Here is a 27,517-nt window from a genome sequence, read left to right on the forward strand (position 1 = left end):
CTGATTGAAGGCAGCGCGCGAATAACTCGAGTTGTCGCCCCGCGCCGAGCTGGGCACAATCAGGGAATTAATTACCACCGCGGGCGGGGCGGGGCGGGCCACTTGCCGCGGTCGTCGTTCGACACTCGGAAAAACGCCGCCAGCCACAAATACCGTCGGGATACAAAGGTGCTGGCAGATAATTAAAAGATAATTTGTTTCGAAATGTTAACGAGGTTTTCAGAGAGGGCCCAGTGGATATAGAGGTGACGTCATATCCGGCGCAAAAATGACTTACGCCGAGCTGCGTGTGCCCCCAGTGACATATCGAGTAAGTTACGGACGACCCTGCAAAGGTTTCGATGGATCGGTAGGTGCGAAGCAGTGACCGGCACATTAAAATCTTGGAGGCGCCTTGGGAGGCACCGATAAATTCTCGACAATTTGTTCTTTTTGGGGTGAAAAGTGCGGAAAACCTGAACACGACTGGCGACATGAGTGACCAGTGCATACGGGTCGTGGCGTGCGAGATACGTACTGTACGGGCGAGTGTGAAAAGTCGGGCCGTAACGGCGTGGCTCTGAAAGGACCTGAAAGGCCCTGAAACGGCCTGAAAGGCGCTGACAACTGACAAGACTGCATGCACTCGGCTCGGCTGTGCTCGGCTGTGCTCGGCTCGGCACGCGAGACTGCCAGTCCGATCGGCCGCCAACGTGAATAATGCGCTGGACGAGCAATACCTGAAAATGTTCAACTCGTTTCCCGTGAAAAGTGTCAGCCTAATGTCGCTCCCCTGGGTGCGACAAAATTCCCGCGACAAGGATGGCGCTTCGCGAGGCAAGGCCGGCAAGGCCGCCAAGGCGGACACATCTTTTAGTGGCAATAGGGCTGATGGATGGGCTGCCGTAGGCTGCCGTGCCAAGCACTATGGCGCGGACGCACTTTCAACTGTATTTCGTTTGAATTCCCGATTACCTGCGCGCGGCGCCCCCACGCCCTCGTCACGCCCTCGTCACGCGCTCGTCACGGGCGTGCGGTGCGTGCTGCTCACGTTGACCGTCACGCGTCGTCACACGCAGAAACAAAGTCCGGGACGCGTGCACCGAGTTCCCGGAATGTGTTTGACCACCCCCTCCTCTCCGCCTTTCTCCTCGATAGGAGCCGCTGCGCTATGCGTCACGGATTTGAGAGAGAGAGGCAAGAAAAAACGCGTACGGTACTCAAAAGTTGTCATCATTGTGCACGGCATTTTTCTAGAAAGCAGCGCCGCTCCAGATTCGACCGCGGGCAGCGCGGCCATGCTTTCGCGTTACCAAATGCCGGAATGTCCGCGGAGAGAGAAAAGAAAAAACAAACGAGGAGATGGAAACCGAATGCGACAGTGGCGCGCCGCGTCACGACAGTGTATACTCCTCCATGGCGGCCAGACACACGCGTGCTGCACGTCGTAATCGCAGCAAGGATGCGCCGAGTGGGAGGCAGGCCGGCAGGCCGGCAGGCAGCATGCAGGTGGGCCGCTTGGCGACGCCGGATCAGCATGGCGGCCTTTCCACATCCGTCGCTCAAGTGGCACCCGAATCAAACAAGGCACCTGCAAAATCTCGAACCCGGGCCGTCTGTTCAAGTGGTCTCTTGTTCCACTCCTCTGTAACGTGGGGTGCTTTTTGGACTAGCCGGTCTCGGCCGGTATCCCTAGAGTGACCCGCGTTAACCCTATGGCACGTCAGAAAGTTTATGAAAAACCGCGAGTGCATCGTTCTTCAGGTTCAGCAGCCACTCTGCACCCTTCAGCGCCTGCGAGGTAGGCCACAATCCAGCCCTGCAACACGCCGGCGTGCAGCGCGTGGCCTACCCTGTGGCAGGGGCGAGGTAGGCCACCGTCTCTTCACCGGTGCATTCTTGGCAGAGCCGCTGGCCTACCTCACAGGCGCCAACGGCCACAGGCCTCTGGCAAGCGGTGTTCTGGGGCAGCTGACGCTGCTCTGCTCGACAAATTTAAGTTTCGGTGCTAGCGTGGCAGGTAGCATGGCACTCGGGTAGCGCAGTGGTTAAACTGTTGGCTTTCTAAGCGACGAGTCCCGGGTTCGAATCCGATTAACCTACAATTTTTGCCAGAGTTAATTCCTCGCGGAGACAAAAAAGAGAAGCCGCAAGATTGTTGGGCACTTGTATCGGGCGATCGAATCCCAATGTCCTTACCTTTTTGAGTGGCTTCCGGTTCAAACCTGGCTTCAAGCTCTCCGTTTCACCGACGCCCATACGTGGGTCGTGGTGGCCGAGACCGAAGAGGCGTCGGGTGCCGACTCAAAGGTTCGGGGTTCGATACCCTCCCGGTCGTGTATGTTTTTACCAGTCATCCATGGCACGAAGGCGGTTCAAGTATACAAAATCAGCCGACCACCGGCGTGCCTCTCATAGCCCAGTGGTTCCGCTGCTGCCCGTGTGGAACGAAAGTCTGTAAAGTTGTCGTAGTTTTGTCGTTATTCTCACGATGAATTAACATCAAATACACTTCGTAACTACGACGAAATAACGTCAAACTGAGCGTCAAACGCGTTTGGCGTTAAACAGCAGGTAAATTTGAAGTTTTTTTGTCGTTAAAGTGGTCCGTTTTACGTCAAAAAAACTTCAAAATGACGGTGGTCCATGGAGCAGCGAGCCAAAACAGAAGCCTACCCGCCGAGTATCGAACCGAGACCCTAGCCCACCAACGCGTTGGAGGACAAGTGTCGGAGTTCGAAGCCGCTCGGCCAAAGCGACTTGTGGCGGTCGGAGTGCATCGACGCGAACTGCTTCGCCTCGCGCTTCCCGCTCTCGCATTTTGTCGCAGCAACTTAGAGCACTTGATCTAAGTAACACTACCTGGTTCCTGGTTTTCCAAGGAACTCCCTGGAAATCCCTTTACCATACGTTTCATGGGAAACCAGGAATCGTTTTTACCGTGCTGGAATGTGTTATGTAACACCAGCTGATTCAAACCCCAAAAGTAGCGTTACTTAGATCAAGTGCTCTAAGTTGCTGCGACAAAATGCGAGAGCGGGAAGCGCGAGGCGAAGCAGTTCGCGTCGATGCACTCCGACCGCCACAAGTCGCTTTGGCCGAGCGGCTTCGAACTCCGACACTTGTCCTCCAACGCGTTGGTGGGCTAGGGTCTCGGTTCGATACTCGGCGGGTAGGCTTCTGTTTTGGCTCGCTGCTCCATGGACCACCGTCATTTTGAAGTTTTTTTGACGTAAAACGGACCACTTTAACGACAAAAAAACTTCAAATTTACCTGCTGTTTAACGCCAAACGCGTTTGACGCTCAGTTTGACGTTATTTCGTCGTAGTTACGAAGTGTATTTGATGTTAATTCATCGTGAGAATAACGACAAAACTACGACAACTTTACAGACTTTCGTTCCACACGGGTGGGCAGGGTGACGCAGACTCCTGAGTACCAGTAGCATGGCCCCTGAGTGGGAAGGGGGCCGGGGATCGAAACCCGACTACTGGGAAAGGTGGCAGCCTGGCCTACTATGAGAGGACTCCTCCACATCACAGATGACGTGACCAATGACGGGGCCACTGCGGTTTAACTCTGAGGTTGCTCCTGTGGTGAGATGGGGGAACTGTCTGGTGAGCACCACTCCCGCAGGGAAGAGGGCCGGTTCGCCGGGGTGCCCTCTTTCGCTGAAATTTTCTTTAATTTCTTTTTCTCTTCCGCACATTTTCGTGTTAAAATGTTTGAAATTTTTTTAAAAGAGAAACAAAATCATGAAAACAAAAAAATTGTCCTGCGGCCGTGTCTTGGTATGGCATCGCTCTCCAGCTGCAGCCTCCTGAGGCGGTGTGAATAGGTCGGACGAAACGCGGGCCAAGGCCGGGCAAAACTTGGCCAGGTCGGACAAAAGAGGGCCGTCAAACGTTATTCACCCCCTCGACTCCGCGCCTCACCTGCAGCAGCGTTTCCGGGGCGCGCCGCAGCCCCGCTGCTCCTCGCCTTAATGAAGTGGCCCTCGGCGGGGCCATGAGCTGCAGGCGGCCCGCTGTGTAAATCAGAGCCACCCCGCGACGCGACGCGCCCCGCCGCCCCGCCCCAGCAGCCCTGGCCCCGTAATTTGGCGGAGTAATCCACCGCAACCGCCAACGCAACGCGCCTCGCGCAGCGCACCTCGCGTCACACCGACAAGAAGACACGCCAAGACATGCCGAAGACGTTTTGTGAGAAAAATGTGTCCGCGTTTCTCTGCGTTTCACCGGGCGGGGCGACGCGGGGCGTGTTGCGCTGTTCACTCATTCACTCTGACGGCGCTGCCCCAACGGGGCTGGGCCGCCCCAACAATGTGCGATTGTTGCGCGAGGTGCCGTGCTGCCGTGCCCAGCCCAGGCCTCTCCATCGCCGTGCTGCTTTCCCCATGGCCCCCTGACGTGCTCGTCCCGTGATGGTCCGTCCAGTCCGCCCGGCCCGTCCAGTGCATGACGGGCGCGGCGATACTCCGCGCTGACGGCGACGCCGCGACGCTCGGCCCGGGGTATCGCCCGCGTAACGCCCCAGTCCCGGTCGTCTAGGTGGAGGCGCTGGCCCGCCTGCTCACTGCCCTCCGCAAGCGACCCCCGCCGGCCGAGGACCGCGATGACGCCACGGCCGCCAAGAGAGCCAAGCTGGAGCACGACGGCCACGGCGTCGAGGAGCGCGTTGAGGCGCCGCAGGGCGTCGCCCTGTCCGCCTCCGAGGGCTTGGTGGCGCTGGCGCAGCTCGAGTGCCCCGTGTGCGTGGACACGATGGAGTCCCCCGTGCGGCAGTGCGTCAACGGGCACTGCGTGTGCAACGCGTGCCGCACGCGCGTGTCGTCCTGCCCGCTGTGCCGCGGCCCGCTGTCCTTCAGCACGCACGCCGCGCTGGACCTCCTGGCGCGCACGCTGCGGCTGCGCTGCGTGCACGAGCAGTGCACCGCCAGCATCAAGGTGCGCCAGTGCGTCCGCGCGGCACGGCACCGCTTGCTTCCCCGAGCCTTGAGGTCGTCGTCGTCGCCCAGGTGCCGGACCGCGAGACGCACCTGCTGGAGTGCCAGTTCAACGTGGGGCCGTGCCCGCTGCAGCCGTGCCCCTGGACCGGGCCGTTCCAGCGCGTGCCCGGACACTGCCTGGAGCAGCACCCACTTCAGACGCGGACCGCCGCGCTGGACGATACCGTGTGTCTCAGGTCGGCGGGGCGGGCGACGCTGTTCGCTGCGAGTCGGGTGGACGAGGGCGCTCCACTCAAGTGCCGCGACCTACATCCTGCTTTCTATCTCCAGCAAGGACTGCGAGGGAGCGGATCTAGACAAGAAAGGCGAGGCGCAGTCCTTGATGCAGTTCCAGCCCCAGCCCCTGGCCGTCCTGATCGGCGCCGAGGTGTTCGTGCTGGAGGTCCACGTCGACGAGTTGCCCGGGAGGGTGGCCGTCCTCAGCAGGCAGCTCTCCGCCGGCAGGCTGAGGCCGCCCCCGCACTGCTGCACCCTCACCGTCAGGAGCAAGGCAAAGCCTCAGTTGGTGCGTGCGCCTCGCGAGCGGGACCGAGACCCGGAGGAACCCGGGTTCAAATACCAGCAGACAGAGTCATTTTTTTTCAGCACGTATTACTGCCCTTGCAGACAGTGAGCGCCACCGTGCCCGTCGTGGCGCAGGAGGAGACCCTGGTGCCCGTCGTGGAGGCAGGGCGGTGCCTGGTGCTGGACTGGGACGCCGTCACGCGGCTGGGGGCAGGCCTCGGGGCAGGCAGACCGGGCTGCGGGGGCGGCGTCACCCTGGAGTGCAGAGTCACCCTGCCGCCCGGCCCCGCCGCCCCCGGCTGGCTCTCCTGGCTGGCGGACAAATTCTGGCCGAGGTAGCAGCGACAGCACCCGTGAGCCACGCACACAAATTAAAATAAATATATTTAAACAAAAGCAGCCGATGAGTCCATTCCTGTGCGCGCTGCGCGTCGCGCGTGTCGTGAAGGATGCCTCGCCCGCCGCATTACAATACAATGCCCGTCCAAGTGGCTCACCGCCGCACCGCCGCACCGCCTCACCGTCGTGACCCGAAATGACGCAGTTATCAGGCGCGGCTCCCGGCAGACTCCTACACGCACTTCCTGTGGCCCCGGCCGCCCCGGCCCAAGGCCCGGCCAGCAGCAGGCCACCCCTGTCTCCCGTCTCCCTGACGGCACGGACCGGAGCGGGCGGACCGCGCACGGCGTGGCTGACGCGGGGCTCGCGGCCCAGACGGAGTCACGTTACAGTGTCCACAATCACGGCGCCAAATAATTCCGATTCCCCCTGTGTCTTTGTCGTGTCATCTGACAACGACGCTGCGGACGGCCCGTCGGGGGGCCGAGGCTTGGGCCGAGGCTTGGGCCGAGGGCCGCGCGGGACCGGCATATGTGCCCTGCATATGCATGGATTATGTTAATCGCCAAAGAAATTTCGAACCGCTGCTGTCGGCCTCAAATTTAATACGTATTGTGGTGGCCGCTCGGCCGGTCAAGCAGGCGGATGTGAAGCGCGCAAACAAAACGTCCAGCGGGTCGGCGACACTCGGGCGGGGCGGGGCGGGGCGGGGCGGGGCGGGGCGTCGAGCTTCGTAAACTTTACATCACGATGACTTACATGTGTGTCCCCTTTTGTTCCCCACAGTTGGCACCACCGAGTGAGTCACACATTTCCCGCGGTAGGAGTCGTGACTCGAATTAATTTCGGGAGACATGTTAATACCGCCGGCGCGTTGGTGGACATGAGCCGCGGCGTGGCGTACCGTGGCGTGCTGCGTCGTGCCGTGGCGCGGCGAGGCGAGGCGTGCGAGCCGCCCTACCGGAAGAAACAACAGCCCGGATGGCCCCGTCAATTGGTCTACGACGGCGAGCCCCCACGACCCGGCGCGGCGGCCCGGCCCCGCGACAGAGGAAACCTTGTTGAGAGACGCACGCTAAACGATTTCGCCGCGGCCCGCGACGTACACGCCGCGATTCGCTGCCTTCCCACGCCCACGTCCCCGCGAGCCTCGCTGGCGGTGGCTCCTAGTCCGGCAGCGGTCGCACGGCAATCGGCCCAAATCGCCCGGAATGGCGCCGCGGGGGCCGCGAGAGAGTGAGACAGAGCCTGGTAGCGACGCTAGCGCCGCGGCCTCTGTGTGACAAATGGCGGGGCGACTGGCTGCGGGGCGCGAGGCTGGCCGTTGTCACCGCGGGCTCGCGGCAGATTCCAGGAAAGGGGTGGCCGCTGCCGCCACCGCTTCCGGCCGCGGCGCCAATCATTGAGCACCCCATCAATCGCCCCAACATGTCGCCGCGTACCTGGAAGCCTGACAGGGAAGGCCGCAATTACTGCCTGCGCCAATCGATACTGCTCTCGCTCATACACGAATCGCCGAGAGTGGAGAAAGGCTGGCGAGCACACAACGCCAAGTTATTGATAGCGGTAAATTATTGGTCTGTTGCCGGCTTCCCTTCGGACTGCCCTTCTCCGCGGCGTGCCCCGCCGAGCCTCGCCGTGCCGCGGTGCGCGCGCGGCCAACCTTTTTAAACAATTCATTAGCGGCTCGCCTCCGCGCGGCCTCCGCTTCCAGCGCTTCCAGGAAGCACTGCCGCGTGTTCACGGTGTTCACACATTGACACGCACAGCTCGGCCAGCACGGCCAGCACGGCCGCGACGGCCACCGACGCGCTAAGCGGACCGCTTTTTTCCAGGGAGCCGACGACGCAAAGCGAGGCAAAGCGCGAAGAGCGCGACAATGCACGGCTTTCTCGGAAACTCGTCTTCAGCCCAGACTTTCCCCGCCCGGATTAATCTTCTTCCTGTCCTCTTCCTTTTTTCCTTGCGGCCAGTCGCGCCGATAAGGGCCGTCAATAATAGCTGCGACCGCAACGCCGTGCAAATTACGTGCAGCGCACGCGATTCGCACGCGGCACGCACGCGGCAAGGCGCCCCCTGCCCTGCCTGCCGGGCCCTGCCCGGCCCTGCCACCGCCAGACAAACCCAGGAACAGGTGAGGCCGGCCGCCGCAATATTTGCGTTTCCGCACGCAACCCCTCAACGCCGCGGCCCTGGCCGATGGGAGCGAACGCCACGAAAAGAACGACAGGCGGGCAGGACTCTTTAAAAAAAAAAATCTCATTCAACGAACGTTAATCAAAGCAGAACTCGATTGGTTTTCTTCTACGGGGTAGTATGAGAAGAAAATAATTGTGAATAAAAATTGTGCGGGGTGCTTTTTTGGCATGTCAAAAAGTCCTGCTCGTCTACTTTCACTTGCGTTAACAAATATTTTTCATCAATTTCCAATGAAGAATGAAAATCTCATTTTAGGCAAAAACCAATGGATATTGTTGATGGACGGGTAGACAGACGGACTCCGACGCGCGCGCGCACACACGTGTAATCAAGTCGAATAAGGCGGGCCCTCCGCACGTGTGCTCCCGGGCCCCACCTTGCAGGGCATTCAGGACAATGGGTGCATGTTTTCGCCTCTTTTCGCTAAGCTGCGCTGCTGCGCCGGGCCGATGCGTGCCGAGGGGGCCAAAGGAATCGCCACCCCGGCGGTCTCGAGAGGCAGACAGTCTTGGAGCGCGCATGGCATTTCGGCACCGCCCTGCAAGCCCTGCACCGCCCTGCACCGCCCTGCTCGTGTTGCGACAGAGTGTCACCTGGCTGCAGCTCCCTGCAGTTGGCTGCAGTTTCATTGCGCGGTGTGCAAGGTAGCCGCGCTGCGTGGGAAAGCACGGTGCCTTATCTGGCAGGCGCGCACACAGAGCGATTCACACACACAGCGATTCACACACACACACACATGCACGCACGCCAGTGCACGCTCGCACTTACACAGCCCTACACAAGGTCAAGTTTATCAGATGAGGGCATCTCATCCCGTGCCGACTGACCTAACCTAACAGTTAATGCGGTCGCCCGGCAATGAGCCGCGTCTGCTTGGGAGAGGCCCGGCAGGCCCGGCAGCAGAGCAGACTGTGTCTCTCGCACCCATATGAACGCCCCGAGGGTGCGAGGGAGACAACGACGAGAACGACTCTCGAAATGAGTCTGCAGGCCCGGCAGGCCGAGGCCCAGGGGCGTGCCTCGCAGCGCGTCGTCGGCGTCGTCTCGTCGTCAGCGTCGTCGTGGTCGGCGTCGTCGCATGGCCGAGGACTTCCCCCCGGCCACCACCACGATCGGCAGACTGATTCCGTTTTGTCGCTCTGTCTCCCTCGCACTCATAGGGCGTCCCGCCTGGGTGCGAGCGAGACGGCGCAACGACAACGACTCTCGGAATCGGACTGCTGTTTTGCTATTCCGCTGGCGGCACTGCCCTGCGGCGCGCGCTGCCGCCACGGCAGTGCAGTGCCGCCAACATGAGAAGGTCAAACTTTACGCGCCCGCCGCGTCGCGACGCCGAGCGGAGAGCCGAAGCCGCCTGCAACAAATTAAGGTAATTGGTGTTTGATCACGCGGCCGATCTGGTGTAGCGGCGACACTGCCGGCCTGCCGCACCGCCTCGGCACCGGCCGCGCACTTTACAACGCATTTTCCGGAAAACTGGAGGCGAAGCGCATTGCCGCCGCATTGCTGCAGTCCCTCGGCAGATCCCCGCCGCGGCCGGAGAGGTCCGCCGAGGTGGTCGAACTCGTGTTTACACGCACACATACACACGCACACGGGCGCACTTAGCACAGGTAATCAGTCGTGCGAACAGCCCCTCGGACACGCCACTTGCCGGGCCGCGTGCACCGCGTGCCGCGCCCCTTCCCCCGCCCGACCGCCAGACGATCCACGTCACGCAAAATGGCGGCAAAAGAACCGCGGCCGAATCAACGACTAGGCCCAATCTCGACGCATGAAAAAGAAAGCAGCTTCATCATTTTCCTGTCCCTGCGCAACGTTTACGAAAACGCGTTTTCAAAAGGACAGTCTTGGGTCGTTGGAACCGCGCAAGGTGACATTTCCCGGCAGTGAGTGATTCCTCTCTAAATGCTGGTCGCGGCCGGCAAATAACAATGAGGACGGGCAGCAATGACTGCGGCGATAACATCTCGGGCCGAGGGGGCGGGGCTGGCGGGGCTGGCGGGGCTGGCGGGGCTGGCGGGCCACGGGAGCCACACCTGGAATAATGAAGAAGCCTGGCTCTCGCCCAGCAGGCCCAGCAGGCCCGGGCGGGGCCGAGCAGGCCGTCAGGCCGCCCGTGGTCCTCGCCGTCCTCGCCGCGCTCGCCGCGCTCGCGGTACCGTGCCGGGTATTCATGAAGCGGTTGATCACCGACGCCGCCCCCTGATTGGCTGCACGGCGGTGGCGGTAATTCCATCCCCAGATCGGCGTGATACCCGCCCTCCTTTCCACCTGCACTTCCCGGCCGACCGAGGTGGCGGCCGGGGCAGCCCCGCGCACCGCGTCCACGCCAAGACGGTGCGAAGGAAAGCTTCCCGGCGTGGTGGATCAGTGCGCCGGGCGGTGGCGCGTTCCGGGCTCACATCGGATTGATTAACAATTTTTTGGGCGCCGATTATTTGAGGAGGGAGCCAAGGGAAGTTTCCAGTCGACGGCTGGCACGCAGACCTGTGCACACGATCCCGGCGTAGCTACGTGGAGTGTCTCGCGGCCCTGTGGCGACAAGCGTTTTTCGTGTCGAGCTGGCGATTTGGCATAAAGCACACCGGCTCGTCTGAACTGAAAGGTGAAGCCGCCCCCCCTCCCCCAAACCACCACCACCACGGGCATTTCCATATTCCTGGCTTTGATTGGAACCTCGCCAGCGGCCTTATCAATCAATCTTCTCCGCTCGCGATTCCGGGTCCCAGTGCCACACAGTGTGCCACCGTGCGCCACAGCGCGCCACACCCCGCGATGCCGTATTATTCAAATTACAGCCCTTCGGAAAGTGGCTTCATTACGGCGTGGAAGCGCCACGTCACGTTCCCCGGGGCAGGGAAAAGGGGAGGGGGGGGGGCGATCACTTTTCGGCGCGATTCCCCATTTTCCACGCGCGATTCCCATTTCTGTGTCCCGCCGCACGTGGCTCCTCGCGGTCCCGGCCGTGGATTGGACACTGCTTTTTGTCGGCCGATGATTACGTAGCGCTTTCCGCCGCGGCCGTAACGACGAGGCGGTGACGCGCCAAGAACAAGCGGCGTGGCGCGCTGGTCCTCGATTCGCAGGTGAAGGTGGGACCGGCACCGGCACTAGGCTTCTCGTTGGAACAGGGACAAAATCTAGAAATAACACCCAACGCCCCGTCGAAATCAAGAGATGTTCGTGAGTTTTGCGTGGGTCAGGTTCGGTGAAGGGGTTTGGTGGGTGCGGTCTAAGCTCACCCTGCTGTCGCTGCACGCGCTGCACCCTGCGCAGCCCGACAGCCCTAGCGCCGCGCTGCGCCGCGCGGGCCGCGGGCTCCAGAGACACGGCACGCCGCGGCACGCACACCGCCGAGATGGGTATCAGCCTCTCCGGCCGCTCCGCTCCGCCTCCGCCCAGTTTGTCCACCTGTCCAAATTCTTGACACGTTCGGTTTCCGGCCACGTCTTAATTAACGGCTGCGCGTGATTTCCTCCGGGCTGCCGACTCATTTTGGTATTCCGGGTGGAGTGTCTCGGCGCGGCACGTCGCGTCGCGCGGCCCAGCGCAGCCTGCTTCCGATTCGTCGCTCTGTCTCTGTCGCTCCCATGCGACGCGACCCATGAGAGCGACAAAGACAGTCTCGGAATCAGGCTGCTGACGCAGCCTCGGAGATCGCGGCCGCGATGCGCCCCCCGAACGCAGCACAGTGGGTCAGAAGACCGTTGGAGGCGGCCAAAATCCCGGGCGCGCTTTGAGCTCCAGAGTTCGCTTATGCGACTCAAACCGAACGTGTGACCCCACCATTAGATTGCTCTCCGCACGAGGAATCCATTGGTGGGGTCACACGTTCGGTTCAAGCTCAAAACCCGTCCGGGATTTCGACCGCCCCCGGCCTGTCCGCAGCCCCGTTCCGGCTGGCCCGGACGCCATCCAGCGGCCCTGTTAGCAGTACGGCCTGCTTGCGCGGCGTGCGTGGCGGCCGCGCGGGGGTTGCATTCGCTGATCCCGAGCAGCGGCCCCGTCGCTCGCTCTCTCTCGCACTCGCGCTGCGTTGCAGAAGGTGCGAGAGAGCGCGAGCGATGTGCGGCATCGCTCTGCTGGATCGCTAATGGGCGGGGGCGGCACGGCCGAGCCGCGGCCAAGCCAGCCAAGCCACGGCCAAGCCATGCCAGCCAAATTGGAGCTCGCTGCGGTTTTACGCGGCTCGCCCAAATTGTCAGGTTGCTCGTTACGGCCCGTTGTTGTCCGAGCGATGCGAGCGCCGCCAGTGTGCAAGAGCGAAGCAGCGAGCGCATCGTTCGTCTCCGTCGCCCGCGCCGCGGCGTGGCGGCCCGGCGACGGCGCACTGCCCCCGTATTTTTCATGGCTCGACAGTATGCAAACTGTCGTTACCCGGGTTGTAAGTGGCGGCGGAAGAGTGCATGCTCCAACCGCGGAAAAACAACGCCACGCGGGGACAGTGCACCAAAAAAAATCTCATTCAACGAACGTTAATGAAAGCAGATGATCCGTCGCGTTTCACAACTGCTGTGATAGCCGAGAGGTTAGAGACGTGGGATCGAGTTACCGCAGGCCGGCGTTCGAATACCAGCGTCACAAAAGTTTTTTCGACTTGCTATCCTAAGGGTGGTGGTTCGAGGCCATGAGAGCGGAGCCGTGTGCAACAGGCCCACATGCCGGAGGTTCGACTCCTAACAAATATTTCCATTTAATTTTACTGCCTCACCCAGAGCGGTTGAAACCCGTGAACGTGAGCCCCCTCCGTGCATGGGACGTGGTGGTCCAGGGAGTAGAGGCGTCGGTTCCCAATGCTAGGGTCGGCAGTTCGACTCCCCCAACTTCTTGCGAAATTTTGACCGGGTCGGTCGAGTCCTGTTGCGTCAAGAACCCACCTCACGCCGGTCCCCTCATCATGGGCCGTGGTGGCCGAGAGCGTAAAGTCGTGTGATCCCGGTGGCGGGGTCCGGGGATCGAATCTCATCATTTCGTTACATTTTTCGACTGCCTTCCTCCCACTGCAACTCAAACCCGTCGTCCAACACGCTGCCAGACGTACAAGCGTGATAGCGTAGTGGTCAGAGTCACATTCACCTGGCCACTCCGCTGTGGGTGTCTAAAAAGCAATCCGCTTCGGCGGGTTGGCCTCGGCACTGGAGCGATGGAGTATTTGATCCATCAATCCAGACCATCCGGTGTGTGGTTGCGGGTGGTGCCTCCTTGACTCGTCGGGGAGGCGATGATAAGTCCTTTGAAGCTGGCCTAAAACGCTGTATGTTCGGTACGGGAGCGCCGGACAGTGGGGGTACCATGGGGTACACAACCAACCCTACGAAAACAAGAAGCTCCCACCAAACCTCTTCTCTGTCTGAGTCTCTCTCTGTCTCTCTGTCGTCTCACTCTACGTCCCGCCCCTCAAAGAGCTTCACACTGGGTGTTTCGACCCAGCTGTCTGAGCTTTGGGGTCCTACTGGGTCCCCCGGCGAACGCTTGGGTCGCTGACGGGATTAACCCCAGGTACCTGATAGCACCGGTTCCCATCCCGAACACCGAAGTAAAGCAGGAGGCCTCCCCATTAAGACTGGGGAGGGGGTGTAGAGTTCAAATTTTTTCTTTTCCCTTTCAAATTTCTCAGTCAATACTCGTTCGGTTTCCTTATACGGGGTAGTATGCGGGCTCATTCCAAAGATAGTAATTAAAATTGTGTATGAAACAAAATATGTAGACCCGAGCGAGGTGGCCGGTGTTGGTACTAGCCGTGCCGATATAATATGCTGGTGCAGCCTTTCACCGTAAGACATTTACAGTGCACTGCCGGCCATCCCCCGCACCCTGACTCCGAACAGTGCTGACGTCACCGCGCTCTGTCTCTCTCGCACCCATGCGGCGGCCCGTGTGGGTGCGAGAGAGACAGAGCGACGAGGCGCTGCTCTGTCATCAGGCAAATGAGGCGCCGGCCACCCCGTGCAACGCGAGCAATGCATGCACGGCTTCGTGCACCACACACGCCGCACACTTTGACGGCGGGCCGCGAGTTCGATACCGCCAATTGCGCCGCCCGGCGCCACCCCGCTGCACCTCACCGAGGCCACTCACTTCATGCAAGCGCCCAAAAGGGTATGCAAGTTTGCAAGATTCGGATTGCTGGTTGGCTGATGAGATTTCTCTCTAGGTGCGATCCATTGTCAACTTGTATAAGTGACCCGAACCCCGCAGTACATAAAAGTTAGCAGGGCCGACAGTAAATTTTGATTCCTTGCGAAAAACAGCATCAGGACTAGCCAGCTTCTATATAGGCAGCAAAAAGAAGACCGATGGAAAAAAGAGGCCGTACAAACGATGTACGTAGGCCCCCGGAGCCCTCTTCCAAGCCATCGGCTTCCGGTAGTGACGGCGGCGGGGCCACGCCGAGGGGTGACAGACGGACCGCGGAGTGCCCGACCGTCGCGTCGGCTCGCTCGCCGGTTGGCACCGTCCTCTGATTGTTCCGCTGCCAGTGAATTAACGCAGGGTCAAATTTTATGCCTGGTCGTGAGGCCGCTTGCTGGAAGCGATTGGAGGCGAAGCGGCCGCGCGCCAAAACGGCCGAGCCGAGGCGAGGCGGCAGGGAGAGCTTCCGAGGGAGGGCCTCGCCCAGGCCGGCAGCGCCAAGGGGGTCCGCCAAGGCAGCGCGGCCACAGCCCCGATCCCGCGTCCCGATCCCCGCCTGGACCAGCATAATTGTCGCAGCCGGGGTCGCGGGTCAAGTGGCCGCCCATATTGGCCTGCTCGGTGCGCTTTGTGCGCTGGGCACGGGGCGCACGCAGCCACGCAGGCAGGCAGGCCGGGCCCGGAGACCGGTTGAGGCGACAATGGCGGACACGCTGGACTCGTTCTGAGCTTCCACGTCCTCGAAGAGGCCTCGGACCAAACACATGGCGGCTCATCGACGCCGTCGTAAGTTGGATCCGCGTCCTGTTTGAGGACGCTGGGGCCCACGGCCAGGCCGCTTGCTGCCGCTTGTTGCCTGCTCACGCGGTCGCGTCCGCCTTCGTATTCCAGGCGAGTGTGGAGCCATGAGGCCGTTTCCCTGGCCGACGCCTTGTCGGGGGAGGCGGGGCGGGGCGGGGCGGGGCGGGGCGGGCGGGCGGCCGGTGGTACCCGTGATACGTGACCCTCGTCGCGCGCATCACGAGTAGTACTTGACGCGCTGGGACCGCTGGGCCGCGTCCCCACCCCACCCCGCCTCGCCTCGCAGTCCGCGGACTGCGCGGAGGGCACCTCGGAGGGCACCTCGGAGGGCACGCAGCCCCGCGCGGTTCGGCCGCCAACGTCGCCGACGTCGCCAACGTGATGCTGGATGACGAGGTCAATAGCCGCCAGGCCGCCACACCAACCCCCGCGTCACGCTGTCACGCAAGGCACGCTGCCGCGTCGCGAGTCACGCTTTCGCGCCGTCACGTCGCCTCGTCGCCATGCGTTTAGTTAATCACCGCTTGTCGTTGCCGCCGCGCCAGTGTCACGACGCTGGCCGCGGTCAACACTGGCACGGCGCTCGTCGCGCGGATCTCAAAACATCCGACCGTCGCTGGAGAGACGCTTCCCCCGCGACCTAGGGCCGGCGCATGGTTAATCAGCCTTAGTCTCTTGAACTGCGTTGCTTCGAGGGCAGCCTCGCTTCGGCCCTTCCGGCCTGGGCCACTGGGTATCCAGTTGCAGCGCCGCCGGTGCACTTAATTTGGCCGCGTCGCGGACGAGGCCGTGGGAGCGAGGCGGCGCCGAACCAACAGCGTTTGAGTCGTCCGCCAGGGAGGGCCTCGTTTACACATGGCGGCAGGAAGCCACTGCCTCGAGGCGAAGCGCGGCCAAGCACGGCCAAGCACGGCCAAGCAACGGCGGCAGCGACAATTCTGGGAAACTCCCTACGTGAGCGTCATGCCGAGTTATCTCCGACTAATTTGTGAGTACACAAATGAGCGCGGGACGGGCGGGGCACGTAGACCCGTGGTGCGTCCCCCCCCCCCCCCCCCTTTGCGTCGTCGGCCTCGGTCGCAGAAACGAAAAGGCGGTCCTCGCAAAGCCGGAAAAAATATTAATTTACGAAACGACTCAGGGCGCTTCCGTCCGTTCCGAGTTATTGGTATCATTGAACAAATGACGGTCGCTCCTTTTCGTTTTGGCGTCAATGGACAGCGACACACCTGGGTGATGATTCATCCCGGAGACAAACAAAAGGGAGGGAAAAATGTGTCGCGCGAGCCAGAATGGCCAGAATGCGGCCACGATAAGGAATCGCACATAAACCTCATATGCAAATCAGTAGCAACCCATCCGCGCACGTGAGTGTATGTGTGTGTGTGTGTGAGTGTGTGAGTGTTTGGGGTGCTTTGCGTCCCTGTTCACGTTTCCCGAACACAATCAGGCATCGGGCATCTCGAAAGAGTGGAAACAACTTGTTGTATGAAGACCGCCGCCCCCGCCCCACCGCCCGCCCCGCGCGCTCAAAACGATCAAACTTGCAAAAGAACACACTCATTGTGCGTGCATGAAAGCTGGCTAGGACGTGAGCGGCGCGGCACACTAGAGAGAGAAGGAGAAGAAGAAGAAGAAGAAGTAGAAGAAGAGGAGGAGGAGGAAGAAGAAACAAGTGTTGCAATCAACGACTGCAGGACACATCAAACACTGAACCGCGGGGCAGTGGAGGACTATGAAAAAGCTGCCGATCACAGAGCCCTTCCCTTCCAATAACTGGCATTTTTTCCGGCGCGCGATGCCTGGCGAAGCCTGACTGCCTGACGGGACAGCGACGTGACGGCCTCGGAGCCTGGCCGCAAGCCTCGACGCCAGCCTTGAGACCAGCAAGCCAAGCAGCCGCGATCATCGACACAACCATACCGCCTCCGCACACACTTTTTCTGCCTTTCGATTAATCGAAGGCCTCAAATGAAAAATGGGATTAGCTCCGCTCGGCCGGGCGGCGCATCGCACTCCGCGCCCCGCGCCGTCACCGAGTCGCTGGCCGAGGCCGGCCGAGGCTGGCCGCGCGGGGTGGCTTCTGGCCGGGCAATAAAGAGCAGAGCGAGGAAGGAGTTTCCAATCCGGGAGAAATTTTATGGACAGACCTTGATGCCTATCTGTCTGCGACGGCCTGCGACGGCCGGCGACGTGGCCGGCAACACGGCTCGCGGCAGCATTGTCAAGTGGCACACCGAGGCACACCGAGCGGGCGTGCACACCTGGCCGGCTTCGCTGGTCAATGAATGCGCCGCTCTGTTCACGCTATCGCGAGCACGGCAGTTACATTTTGGCGTTATCTGGGCGCGTTATTTCCTGTCGATGTTTGTGAAATGCAGCGGGGGAGGGGGGGGGGCGTCCGGGGCCTCGCCGGTCTTCCCACGCCGTCCCGCGTATTGGACACGCGGATCATCGCGGAGGCACGACAAGAAGAGCCCCACCGTCCCGCCGGCCCGCACCGCGCCTTCAATAGCGCTCGGCCAGCTTCGTTGAAAAACGTCCAATCTCATTGACGGAATGAATGAGAAACTTATAACGCGGCGCCGCGGCGAGGCGCGAGGCGAGGCGCGAGGCGTGGCGCACTCGTCAGGCTGTCCTTGTCGCCGCGTCGCGGTGCGTTTTGTGGCCGCGGAGTCCACGGAGTGAGACGAACGGACAGCGACAGGCTTCCAAATTCGCAGACTGCCGTTAGTATGAGTTTTGGTTTTTCATTTCGGGGCCCAGGCCAGGCAAGTGGCTCGGTGGCAGGGCGGTCGTCGGTGCGGGCGGGTCGCGGAGCCTCGGCGTTGCCTTGGCGGAGCCCTTGGGGCCGAGGACCGAAACAAGACGACGGCCACAATGAAGTCATTACACTTGTGATGCCTTTGGGCTGGCCGGGCGGGGCGGGGCGAGCCGTATGAGCGCGTACGGAAGCCATAACCATGCAGGGCGTACCTGGGACTCCCCCACATCACACCCACCCGCCGCGGGCCAGCCGCCACGCCCCGCCACGCCACGCCACGCCCCGCCACGCCCCGCCACGCCCCGCCACGCCCCGCCACCGAGCAGGGAGGTTGGAATTAACGTTTCGGGGGACCGGCGCATCGTGCGCGGCCGCGCGGCCTACACACTCCATTGTAAAAGCGATGCTGCTGCTGCGCCCGGCGCGGCCACCTCCTCACCTCACGCGATCATATATACCAGCCGCAATAAAAGCAAGTGCAGGCCGCTGCATCGGATGCATCGACGCCCACGCGCCCCGCATTCCGACTCGGGACGACGTTTCACTCGCGAGGAGGAGGAGAGGGTCCTCTCGCCTCTCTGGCCCGGAAGGCCTCCCCGGCAGCGCGGCCAGGCCGAGGGCACGCGGAGGCACCCCGCTGGGGCGGTTGCCCAAAGCCTAAGGCTGAAGGCCCCAAGGCCAAAACACGCCAACAGGTCGCAGAGCGCGCCGCCGCGCCGTGCGCCACCAGCTGCGTGCCGCCAGCCAGGGCCTCAGGTGTCACGTCGTCGGGGCCCTCCAAGTTGACCGCTTGGCAGTGCAGGCTGCAGCACGGCCTCGAGGAGCAGGCCCAGGGTGCCGCGAGAGCGGCCTTTGCGTCTGCCTATAAGCTCAGCTCCTCTCGGCAGCACGCGCAGCCTGCCGCCGCCGCTCCAACAGTTTGCCCGATTCTTTCTCTAAGGTTGCCCGATTCTTTCTCTAAGGTTTGCTGCTTGACTGCCGCTCCGCCTTACCGGTGATGAACAAGGCGGGGTGGCCACTGCGCCCCACCCCGGCGGAACGTCACCGTGAATCAAGGAAGGCCGCGAATTAGGCGGCGGCCCCACCAACTTTGGGGCGTTCGCGCACGAAACCATCGGCACGGGGCGGGGCGCGTCGTTTTCGGAACTGTTATGTTTCTCAATGAGGGGAACGCTCAACCAGACTTGAGAACCGGGACCACCGCTAGGCTTCTCGTGCCGGCGACAGCCCCGTCGAGGTCCCCCCGGGCGCGGTACCCGGGGACTCAGCCGGGTTGCGCGAGGCTCCGCCGGCGGCGCCACCGTCTGGGACGCTCGTCGCGGGGCTGCGTGGGGCTGCGCGGGGCTGCTCGCGGCGCCGGCTCCTCAACCCTGTCATGCCCATGCCGCCGATGCCTTCTCGTGGAACCCTTCCCCTCGACCTGTGGCTACGCTGGCTACGCCGATGTTTTGCCTACGCCACTCACTCACCCTCGCCTCCTGGCTTTTTCGCAACGCGCCGCGGGTCGCAGAGCCCGGCAGCGCCCGCCGGCTACTGACCTGGAAGTAGAAAGAGGGAGAACAAAAGAATAAATGATCAGCCCAGCCATCTGTATCACGGCTTGACAGATGCCAAACGTTTCGAAACCACGACAGAGTATCGCGCGGGTTCATGCCCAGAACGCCGCTCCGTCTTCTCGTGCTTGTCTGTGTGTGCGAGGGCGTGCGTGTTGTGCACCAAGCTTCCCCATGTCCCTGCTTCCCCAGTTCCCACACTGAGGACCACTTCCGGCTTGGCGGTGACCAAAGGCGTTTTCGCATTGTGCTCCTGGCCGAGTGACCGCTTTCATGCTCCTCATCGTACGGCCGACTCGTGATCGAACGAAGATCGAAGGCTGTTGCTTGGGTGGGCACTTCAATTTTTTTAAGGCCACGGTGAGACTCTTTACTGACGGGTGCGCTAGAAATGTCGACGACCAATGTGACACCCGTTCCCTTGGCGTGACGTTGGAACAGAGACGTGTTGGGTACAGCGCGCCTTGGGCACCTCCAGCGGGGCGAGGCACTCCGCGGGGAAGCCGAGCCGCGAGGGCCGCGAGCACCAAAGGGCTGTGCCGAGTTAGCGCGCCGCGTTGCCTCGTTGGCCTCCCCAGCGCGCTCTCGCGGCCGACGCGCCAACCCGGTGGGCCCAGCGGCTGTCCCCACCACTCGCCGCGGACGCGCCCTCCCCGCCACCTCTCCGCGCCTCCGTCCCCGCCGCGCCGCCGCGCCCCGCCAGCCACGCTCACTCACACGCCCACACACGGCCCTCCCCGCGGCCCTCGGCCTCGGCCCGCGGCCCGCCGGCCCGCCCCACAGCCTCTAAGTAGACGCCATTTTCGCGACGCCTCGCGTCGCCTCGCGCCTTGCTGCGCTGCTCGGCGCTGCTGCTCGGCAGTGCCCGGCAAGGCAGTCACAGAAATAAATGATATGCCTGGCTGGGCGTAGCGGACCGGGCGTGCTGGGCGGGGCCCAGGGCCGTGTGTGCCCGCCGTGTGTGCTGGCCGTGGGTGCCCCTCCCCCCTCTTCCCCCACCTCGCGGCCACGCCGGCCGCTCTATTGGCCGGCCGCGATAATTAACGCCCAAGTTGGCGAGGCGAGGCGTGGAGGGCGTGGCGTGGCGAGGTGAGGCGTTTCCTCCTCGCCAAGACCGTCGTCCTACAGATCGTCGCGCACCCTTTGTCTCCGGGCGCATCAAAGGCACATCCCCAGCGCGGTGCAACGAACACACACACACACACACACACACACACACACACACACACACACACACACACACACACACAAACTGACACCTCTGCGCCCGACCCATTTGCGTCGTATTTAACCCACTCTGTCAGGACAACGCGCGTCCGCGTCACAAAACCCATCGCGCTCCTCTCACCGCGCGCGCTCCGTGCGTTTGTTTCGCTTTGGGAATGTTTCCTGCCTCTGTGTGTGTGTGTGTGTGTGTGTGTGTGTGTGTGTGTGTGTGCGAGATGCCACTTACGGGCGGGCGCGGGGCGCGGCGTGCGAGATTTCAATCATAGATAGCGTGCATGTGGAGCGGCGTGGCGTGGCTGGCGTCGGGCGTCGCGTCGCATCGCATTCGGGGACGTGCACGGCGGCACGGCGGCACCGCGCTTTCGATACACCCTAATGCCCGCCGTGCCGTCGTGCCGTGTTGCCGCCCATTATTCCGGGGCTTCGATTGCCTCGCGGCCCGCGCCTGCACCGCCTGCACGGTGGCATGGCGAAGCACGGCGAAGCGCGGTGAAGCCCCCCCCACCGGAAGACGCGGCGAATTGCAAAGAAACTCCAAGTCGGGCGGCCGGGCCGCGTCCGCGTCGCGGGGTGCGAGTGACGGCGGATGACGCAGGGCCACTGGGCCGCCCTGGTGCCCCGCAGGGCCGCAGGGCGGTTCGGCAGCCTCTGACGTCATGTCCTCCTCAGCTGACCGGCCGGAGGGTGGAGGGGCGCGTTGAACAGAAACAGGGCCAGCGCCCAGCAGGGTAGCCGGGGTAGCCGGGGTAGCCGGGCCGGGCGCCGTGCGGCGTAGGCAACGCGCCGACGGGCAAGTCAAGTCAGCGACCCGGTGGCCTACCTCGCAGGCGGGCAGGCAGGCAGGCAAGGGAAGGGAAGGAAGGGGCAGCGGGGAAGCAATAAGTCTGGAGAGGCTCGATCAATGAATAATTAGATTGAATTGGCTCTGGGGGCGCCTGCCTGCCCGCCTGCCTGCCCGCCTGCCTGTCCGCCTGCCTGCTCGCCTGCCAGTCTGCCAGCCCCGTCGGGGCGGCGACTCCGTCCCCGTCGCACTCATTACAGACAGGGTCATCGAGGGAGTCGCCGAGTGGTGCCCGGCCGTCGAGTCGAACTCGTTCCGCGCGCTCTGCACTCCACAGCGGTACGCTGCCAGGCTGGCCGGTGGGGCTTTAAGTCTCGAGCACCTGAAGGAGCCACTCCGCCCAGTGACTCAGACAGGCAAAGGCAGCGCAACGGCAGCGCGCGGGACGAAGGAAACCAGTCGCAAACAAACAGAGACGAATCAAAATCAAAAACTTTTGATCTGCTCTTAAAAATGTGGTTTATTAAACCAAAAGCATCAACTTGGAGCAGTAAATTTCTTCAAAAGTTTACTTGATTAAACAATTTAGCCTTGTTCCAGTTTTGCAAGTACGTTATTTAGTGGTTCCAGGTACCAGTTTTAGTTTGAAGAGTGGTAAGCAGGCAGTTACTTGCCAGCAACAGTGGCCTTACTTCAAGGGGCTCAAGCTCAGTGACGCCACGCCAGGTAGCTGCCCCAACCCCGAGGCGGGCGAAATAATTGTCAGAATGTCGTGGCGTGTCTTGGGAGGCTCCCCACCGTCCTGACGGGCCCGTCACGGCCAGGGGGCGGGACGGCCCGGCGCGGCAAGGCACGGCACACCACAGTTCGGCACGCCACGGCACGCCACGGCGCTGGGCGGAGGGATGTTCGAGGTAAAATCGTTAAATTAGATTAAGGCTGCGGTTGACCCGGTCCTTTCCATTTGCCCCCCGGGGTCCGGATCCACCCCCAGCCAACTTTACCTTCACCGCCCCTCCCCCTTCCGAGGCGGGGGTGGCGAGGCCCGCAAGAAGGGAAAGGCGAGGGAGGGGGGTCACCGAGGCCCCAGCAGAGAGGGCGCACAGCCCCGGCCAGCTAATTCGCCCGGCCCAGATTTTCGCGCCATTTGCCGAGCTGCGCGTTAGCGCGCCGTCCGCCCTCCACCCTTCCGCACGGCGGCGCGGCTGCGACTAATTTAAATTCTAATTAGGAAGGCCTGGGTGCTGGCCGTGCTGGCGGTGCTCAGTGCTAATGTGCGGACGTGAGCCTATCAGTGTGCCGGGCCGTCGGGGCCGCCCGGGCGGGCCGGGCCGGGCGGGGCCGCCGGCCGGGCGGAGCGCCATTTCCTGGCCACGCTCCGAATTCACGACCCCTCGACTCGACAGCGAGGCAGCGGGCCGGCGGGGCGTACGTAGGAATTAAAAGCAGCAGGCCGAGCGGGTCGCGCGGAGATTGAATCGGATGTTTGTTTTGCCCTCGCGGCCCCGCGGCCCCGCGGCGCGGCCCGGCGCCGCCGGAATGGCACTGCCAACTCGCCGATTCGGAACGCGCCGCCCGTGTGGCAGACTGCAGAAAGTTCAAGTTGCGCAACAACACTTGACAGTTGCCATGTCGTCGCTTTGCCCGCGTTGCCCCGGCAGCAGCGCCTCCCTGCTCGTCTCCCAGTGTGGTGGCAGCGCTGCCGGGCTGCTCTGCATAACAAGGCCAGGCCGGGGTTAATCAGCCTCATCAGCGCGCGGCGAAAGGGCGGAGGGCGAAGGGCGCGGTGAAGGGCGAGGTGTTGCGGCGGAACCCTTTGCCGCCAGCAATTAACAGACAATGGGGCGCAAAGGGCCGGGCGCCTCTCCAGCCTCCCCCGCAGCCCGCGGCGAGGCGGGGCGGGGCGGGGCGGGGCGAGGCCAAGGTGCCGCAGCTGCGCGCTGTGGGCGCACCTCGTCTCCATTTCGAGTCGCCGCGGGGTGCTGGTGACACAGGGCGACACAGGGTGACAGGGTGCAGGGCGTGCGGCAGTGTGCGTTGCACCGCCGCGACCGCCCGCTGGCGGGGCGGCATGCACACAGACACACGCACACACGCCCACTTCACCTCCCTTAAAAAAAAGGCCGGAGAGTAAAACTTCTGGTCCAGAAGCAAACCTAACGTTATGCTTTGATACAGGGAACAAAACGAAAGGCGTCCTAAAAGACGAGTCAGGTCCGGATTCGAACCTGTAGCAACGGCCTACCGCAAACCAGCGGGCACGGAAAAGCCCACGACTATTATGGAAACTTGTTGAACCACGAGTCAGCATCAGTGGAATCGCAGGGAACGTCAGCCAAGATTCTAGGAGCACTGCTGACCAAGAGTTGCCAGCCGCGCAGTAGTGGCCGCGGGCGTAGAGGCGTCGACTCACAACAGTGAGATTGGGTGTTCGCGCCCCGCCATTTCTTTGCTCGCTTCGGCACGCTGACAGAGCGTTGCACCTGGCTTCACCATCCCGTATCAACAAGCCGCGGTGGCTGAGAACGTAGGGGCAATGGTTCGCGAACCCGGCGGACCAGGGTTCGATGCCGACTGAGTCCTCAATTTTCGGACCACATTCCGACTTCGCAATTTTGCGTCGACGGGCGCTTCCCTCGCGGTGATGACTCCGCTCACTCCGTGAGGTACATATACAACCTCTCGGCGGGCGGCTCTCGTCCGAAAGGTTACGGGTGGCGTATGACTCCGTTGTACCTCGTAGTGGCTCGCCGAGTGGGAAGGGGGCCGATACTGCTTGGGAAACGTGGCAATCTGGCCCTTTGATCCTGACGGATGCCCCGGTGCGGGGGACTACGGGTAAACCAGGCCCGTGACAACGTACCGACCCTAAACGGCTCGAACCCCGATGTCGGGGGGAGGAGCTGTTGGGTTCATTTTTTATTTCTTTGCAGCCATTGTCTAACTGCTGGCGTACATAACTCCGTTGTTTGTACCAAAATGTGGTTTTGCCGAGTGAGGTGGGGTTTTGCAGCGTCTAGATTGGTCTAGATTGAACCACAATGAATAGGCCTGTCAAAAACAGAGGTACGGACGCCTCTTCGACCTGGACCACCACGGCACCAAGCCGGCTGGTGTAACGAGTTTTGTACCGCAAGGGTGAGGCAGGGCAGTGACATTCACTGAAAATAAATGCATGGAAGTGCCTTCCATTTTTCCGTGCTTCCCCACTCTATCCTCGGTGCTCTATTCTCCCATACCAAAGTACAGAATTATTTTAACAGTGGTTGGTTCCTGCCCAAACACACGCGAGCCGTGCCCGGCCGACTGCCCCACCCCGCCTCCCAACTCGGGCCGCCGTTCGACCTGCATTGCCGATAAATTCGGGAGACACACAGACACGTCTCCGAGTATACCTCCAACTACGCGCCGCGCCGCCCGCCCCGACTGCCTGCCTTATTGCGCCGAGGAGACGTTAAGGCCCCTGCTGCGCCCTGCCGGCCTGCCTGCGCCTTGCCCGAATTGATTGCAATCCTTTGCGATCCAGAGCGGCGCCCTCTATGTTGTTATTTGGCCAAGGAAGGGTCGCGGACGACGTCCGACCTCCTCTCCGACTACGCAAGCCGGCGCCGCCGCGCACCGCGCACCGCCCGCCCACTTAGGCTTCACTCTGCATCCCAGTCCCGTATGACTAAACACTTTTTTCCTCCTTCCCCACCAGCAAAAAAGGGAATCAAACTATTAAGATGTGTCGACGGCACGGCGCACGCGGCAAAAAAACGCATATTCCAAACGGTCCTTTCGGGCGCGGCACGGCGCGGCACGCACGCGCCTCTCTGTGAAGGGGTTAGCCTGCCGGGGGAGACAAAAGAATGTGTGAATCACTGATCACACCTGCATGTCACAATACGGCGATGCGCCTTTAGAGAGGCCGGGGCAGTGTGAAAAAGCGGAGAAACGGAAAACTAGGGAATAGGTAGCAAAGCTGCCACGTCCAGATGGCGCTGACTGCCGGGAACGCTAACTGGCCGAAAGGCGGGAAAGGAGCCAGCAGCCCGGCCCGGCCCGCTCGCCCTTGCGCCCGCCTCGCCCGTTCGGCTCGTTGGCTCGCGGCGTGATGCATCGGAGTCAGGCGGATCGATGCGAGCTAGAGGTAAGTGACAGGCTGCGGTTTGATTGATTGGGGCGCGCACTCGCACGCAGGGCAGGGGGAGGGGGGAAAGAGGGGTGCGCGAGAAAGGCCTACTTGGCGCGTGCTCCGTGAAACAAAAGCCAGCCCGCTCCACCCCTAATCCCGCGTGCATAATTACAATCACGGTACATCCCACAAAACACAAACACCGAGCAAAAAACGCGCACTCGCCTCCGGTTTGGCTTTTTTTTGCTTTCGCGCGTCTTTGTTTCTCTCTCAAGCGCTCTCCCTACTTTCTCCCTCCCCCCCTCTCTCTCTCTCTCTATTTGGGCGCGTTCGCGGGGTATCAATCAAATCCGCGTGACGGACCCCCGCGGGGGCGCAGCAGTGCTGTTGGCTTTCAGACTGCGCGTCCTGAAAAGGCGGGCAGGCAGGCGGGCAGGCAGGCAGGCAGGCAGGCAGGCAGGCAGGCAGGCAGGCAGGCAGGCGGGCAGGCAGGCCCGACGCGCGAGGTCTTTATTCGACGTTTGCTCAGCCAATTCGAGCAGCACCCCTTTCACCTCGGGATTTATGCAAGAGGGCCCTGTGTGATGCAAATTGGGCGAACAAAGGCAGTACACTGGAAGCCTGGAAGGGCGCTATCAGAGCATCTGCCTGCCAGGCACTGTTCCGGCCGACACCAACCCCTGACTCCCTGAACCCCCTTCGGAAGGCCGCGTCGCGGGTTCGACTCCCGGCCGCGGCGCATCGCCTGCAAAATGCTGATTGGCTTATCACACTCACATCGGTAGACAGGAGTCCCGCAGCCGCCAAACCAACCGCGCGCAGTTCAGTGCCACGATCCAACAAGTGTAGCGGCGTAGCCGCCTACAAGACCCGCCTTTTCCTTGGCGCGCACCTGGCTTTCGACCGGATCTCCATTTGTCATCAGGCGCCTTCCGTTGCACCACCTTGTTGTTTAATAACCGAACACAATGCGTGGCCATGTCACCGCCCTCTCGCCGGGTGGATGGCACCCGCCGCGTGGCACCGCGTTGCCTGCGACACGGAAGACACGAGCCACCTGGTGCCTTAGTCCCCTCACCTTTTTTCCGTCCAAGTCGGCCGGCCTGGCGGTGCCTGCCTGGGGGTGCCCGGTGGTAGGGCCTCGTCTCCGTGATCCCCGAGCGGATCGCCCGCACACCCATTTCCGTACGAAGAGCGGCCGAAGTTGCTTCTAATGCGAACCCGAATGTGACTGCGAAGTCGGGCCTCGGGCCGGACACGGGCCGGACACGCAGAGAATATACTGGCGCCGGCAGTGCCAAGGCAGTGCCAAGGCAATGCTTCCTGCCCGGCCCGTTCCCATCTAACTTTCTCACAGGGGTCCTCCTTCGATAAAGCGACGGGCGAGCATTAGTGGGTCTAGTTGGGCGGCGGCGGGCCGGCCGCCGGCGAGCGGGCTAGCGCCAGCGCCAGCCCAGCGCCAGCCCAGCGCCAGCCCAGCGGGTCCCGCGAGACGGAGCCCGCGTGTCCTTGTTACGCTGTCACGGCGAGTCAGTCACCCAGCGCCCCGCCCCGCCCCTCCAGATCGCAGATAACAACTAATTAACAGTAGCCACCCCGGCGAAAGGGGTAGCGTCGTGATAAAAGCTCGGCGTATGGCGATGTAGACCGTGACGAGGGCCTGTCGCCGCCGCGATGGTCGTCGGCCGTCACCGCCCCGAACAGGAGCCCGCCGACGGGAGTCCGGGCACGTGTTCGGGTCGGTAGCAGGCAAATATAGATCAAACCAAACACACGGACTGCTTCGTCCCAAGGGCATACCAGTGGTAACGCCGTGTTTGGTTCGATAACCACTCGAGGAATAGAGATCTCGAAGCGCGTGCGTGCCGAGACTCGTGTCCACCTGCCGATCCTCGGCGCGCGGGCCCGCAAGGCCAGCCGAAGGCCAGCCCAAGTCCAGCACAAGGCCAGCCCAAGTCCAGCACAAGTCCAGCCCCAACAAACGACGCGACCAGTGTCAGAAAAAAGCACACATTCGCACGGTCCAGCTCGCTGCCCTTTGTCTCCAGCAAGTGGCTGGGAGCATCAAAGGGTGCGGGGCCGGGCTGGCCGGCCTCGGAGGGGTGACCA

The 27,517-nt window shown here is 62.3% G+C and overlaps 1 protein-coding gene across 1 annotated transcript; it reads left to right on the forward strand.

The window, feature by feature from the left end:
• The first annotated feature begins 4,327 nt into the window (after window positions 1–4,327).
• On the forward strand, window positions 4,328–5,831 carry LOC117651285 (E3 ubiquitin-protein ligase SIAH2-like). Its single transcript, XM_034395149.1, has 5 exons — window positions 4,328–4,406; window positions 4,531–4,926; window positions 4,998–5,164; window positions 5,259–5,497; window positions 5,599–5,831. The coding sequence occupies exons 1-5, from the start codon at window positions 4,404–4,406 to the stop codon at window positions 5,829–5,831; spliced, it is 1,038 nt and encodes a 345-aa protein (XP_034251040.1). The 5' UTR covers window positions 4,328–4,403.
• Window positions 5,832–27,517: the final 21,686 nt, after the last annotated feature.

The sequence above is a fragment of the Thrips palmi genome, unplaced genomic scaffold (genome assembly GCF_012932325.1).
Source record: "Thrips palmi isolate BJ-2018 unplaced genomic scaffold, TpBJ-2018v1 HiC_scaffold_5, whole genome shotgun sequence".
NCBI lineage: Eukaryota > Metazoa > Arthropoda > Insecta > Thysanoptera > Thripidae > Thrips > Thrips palmi.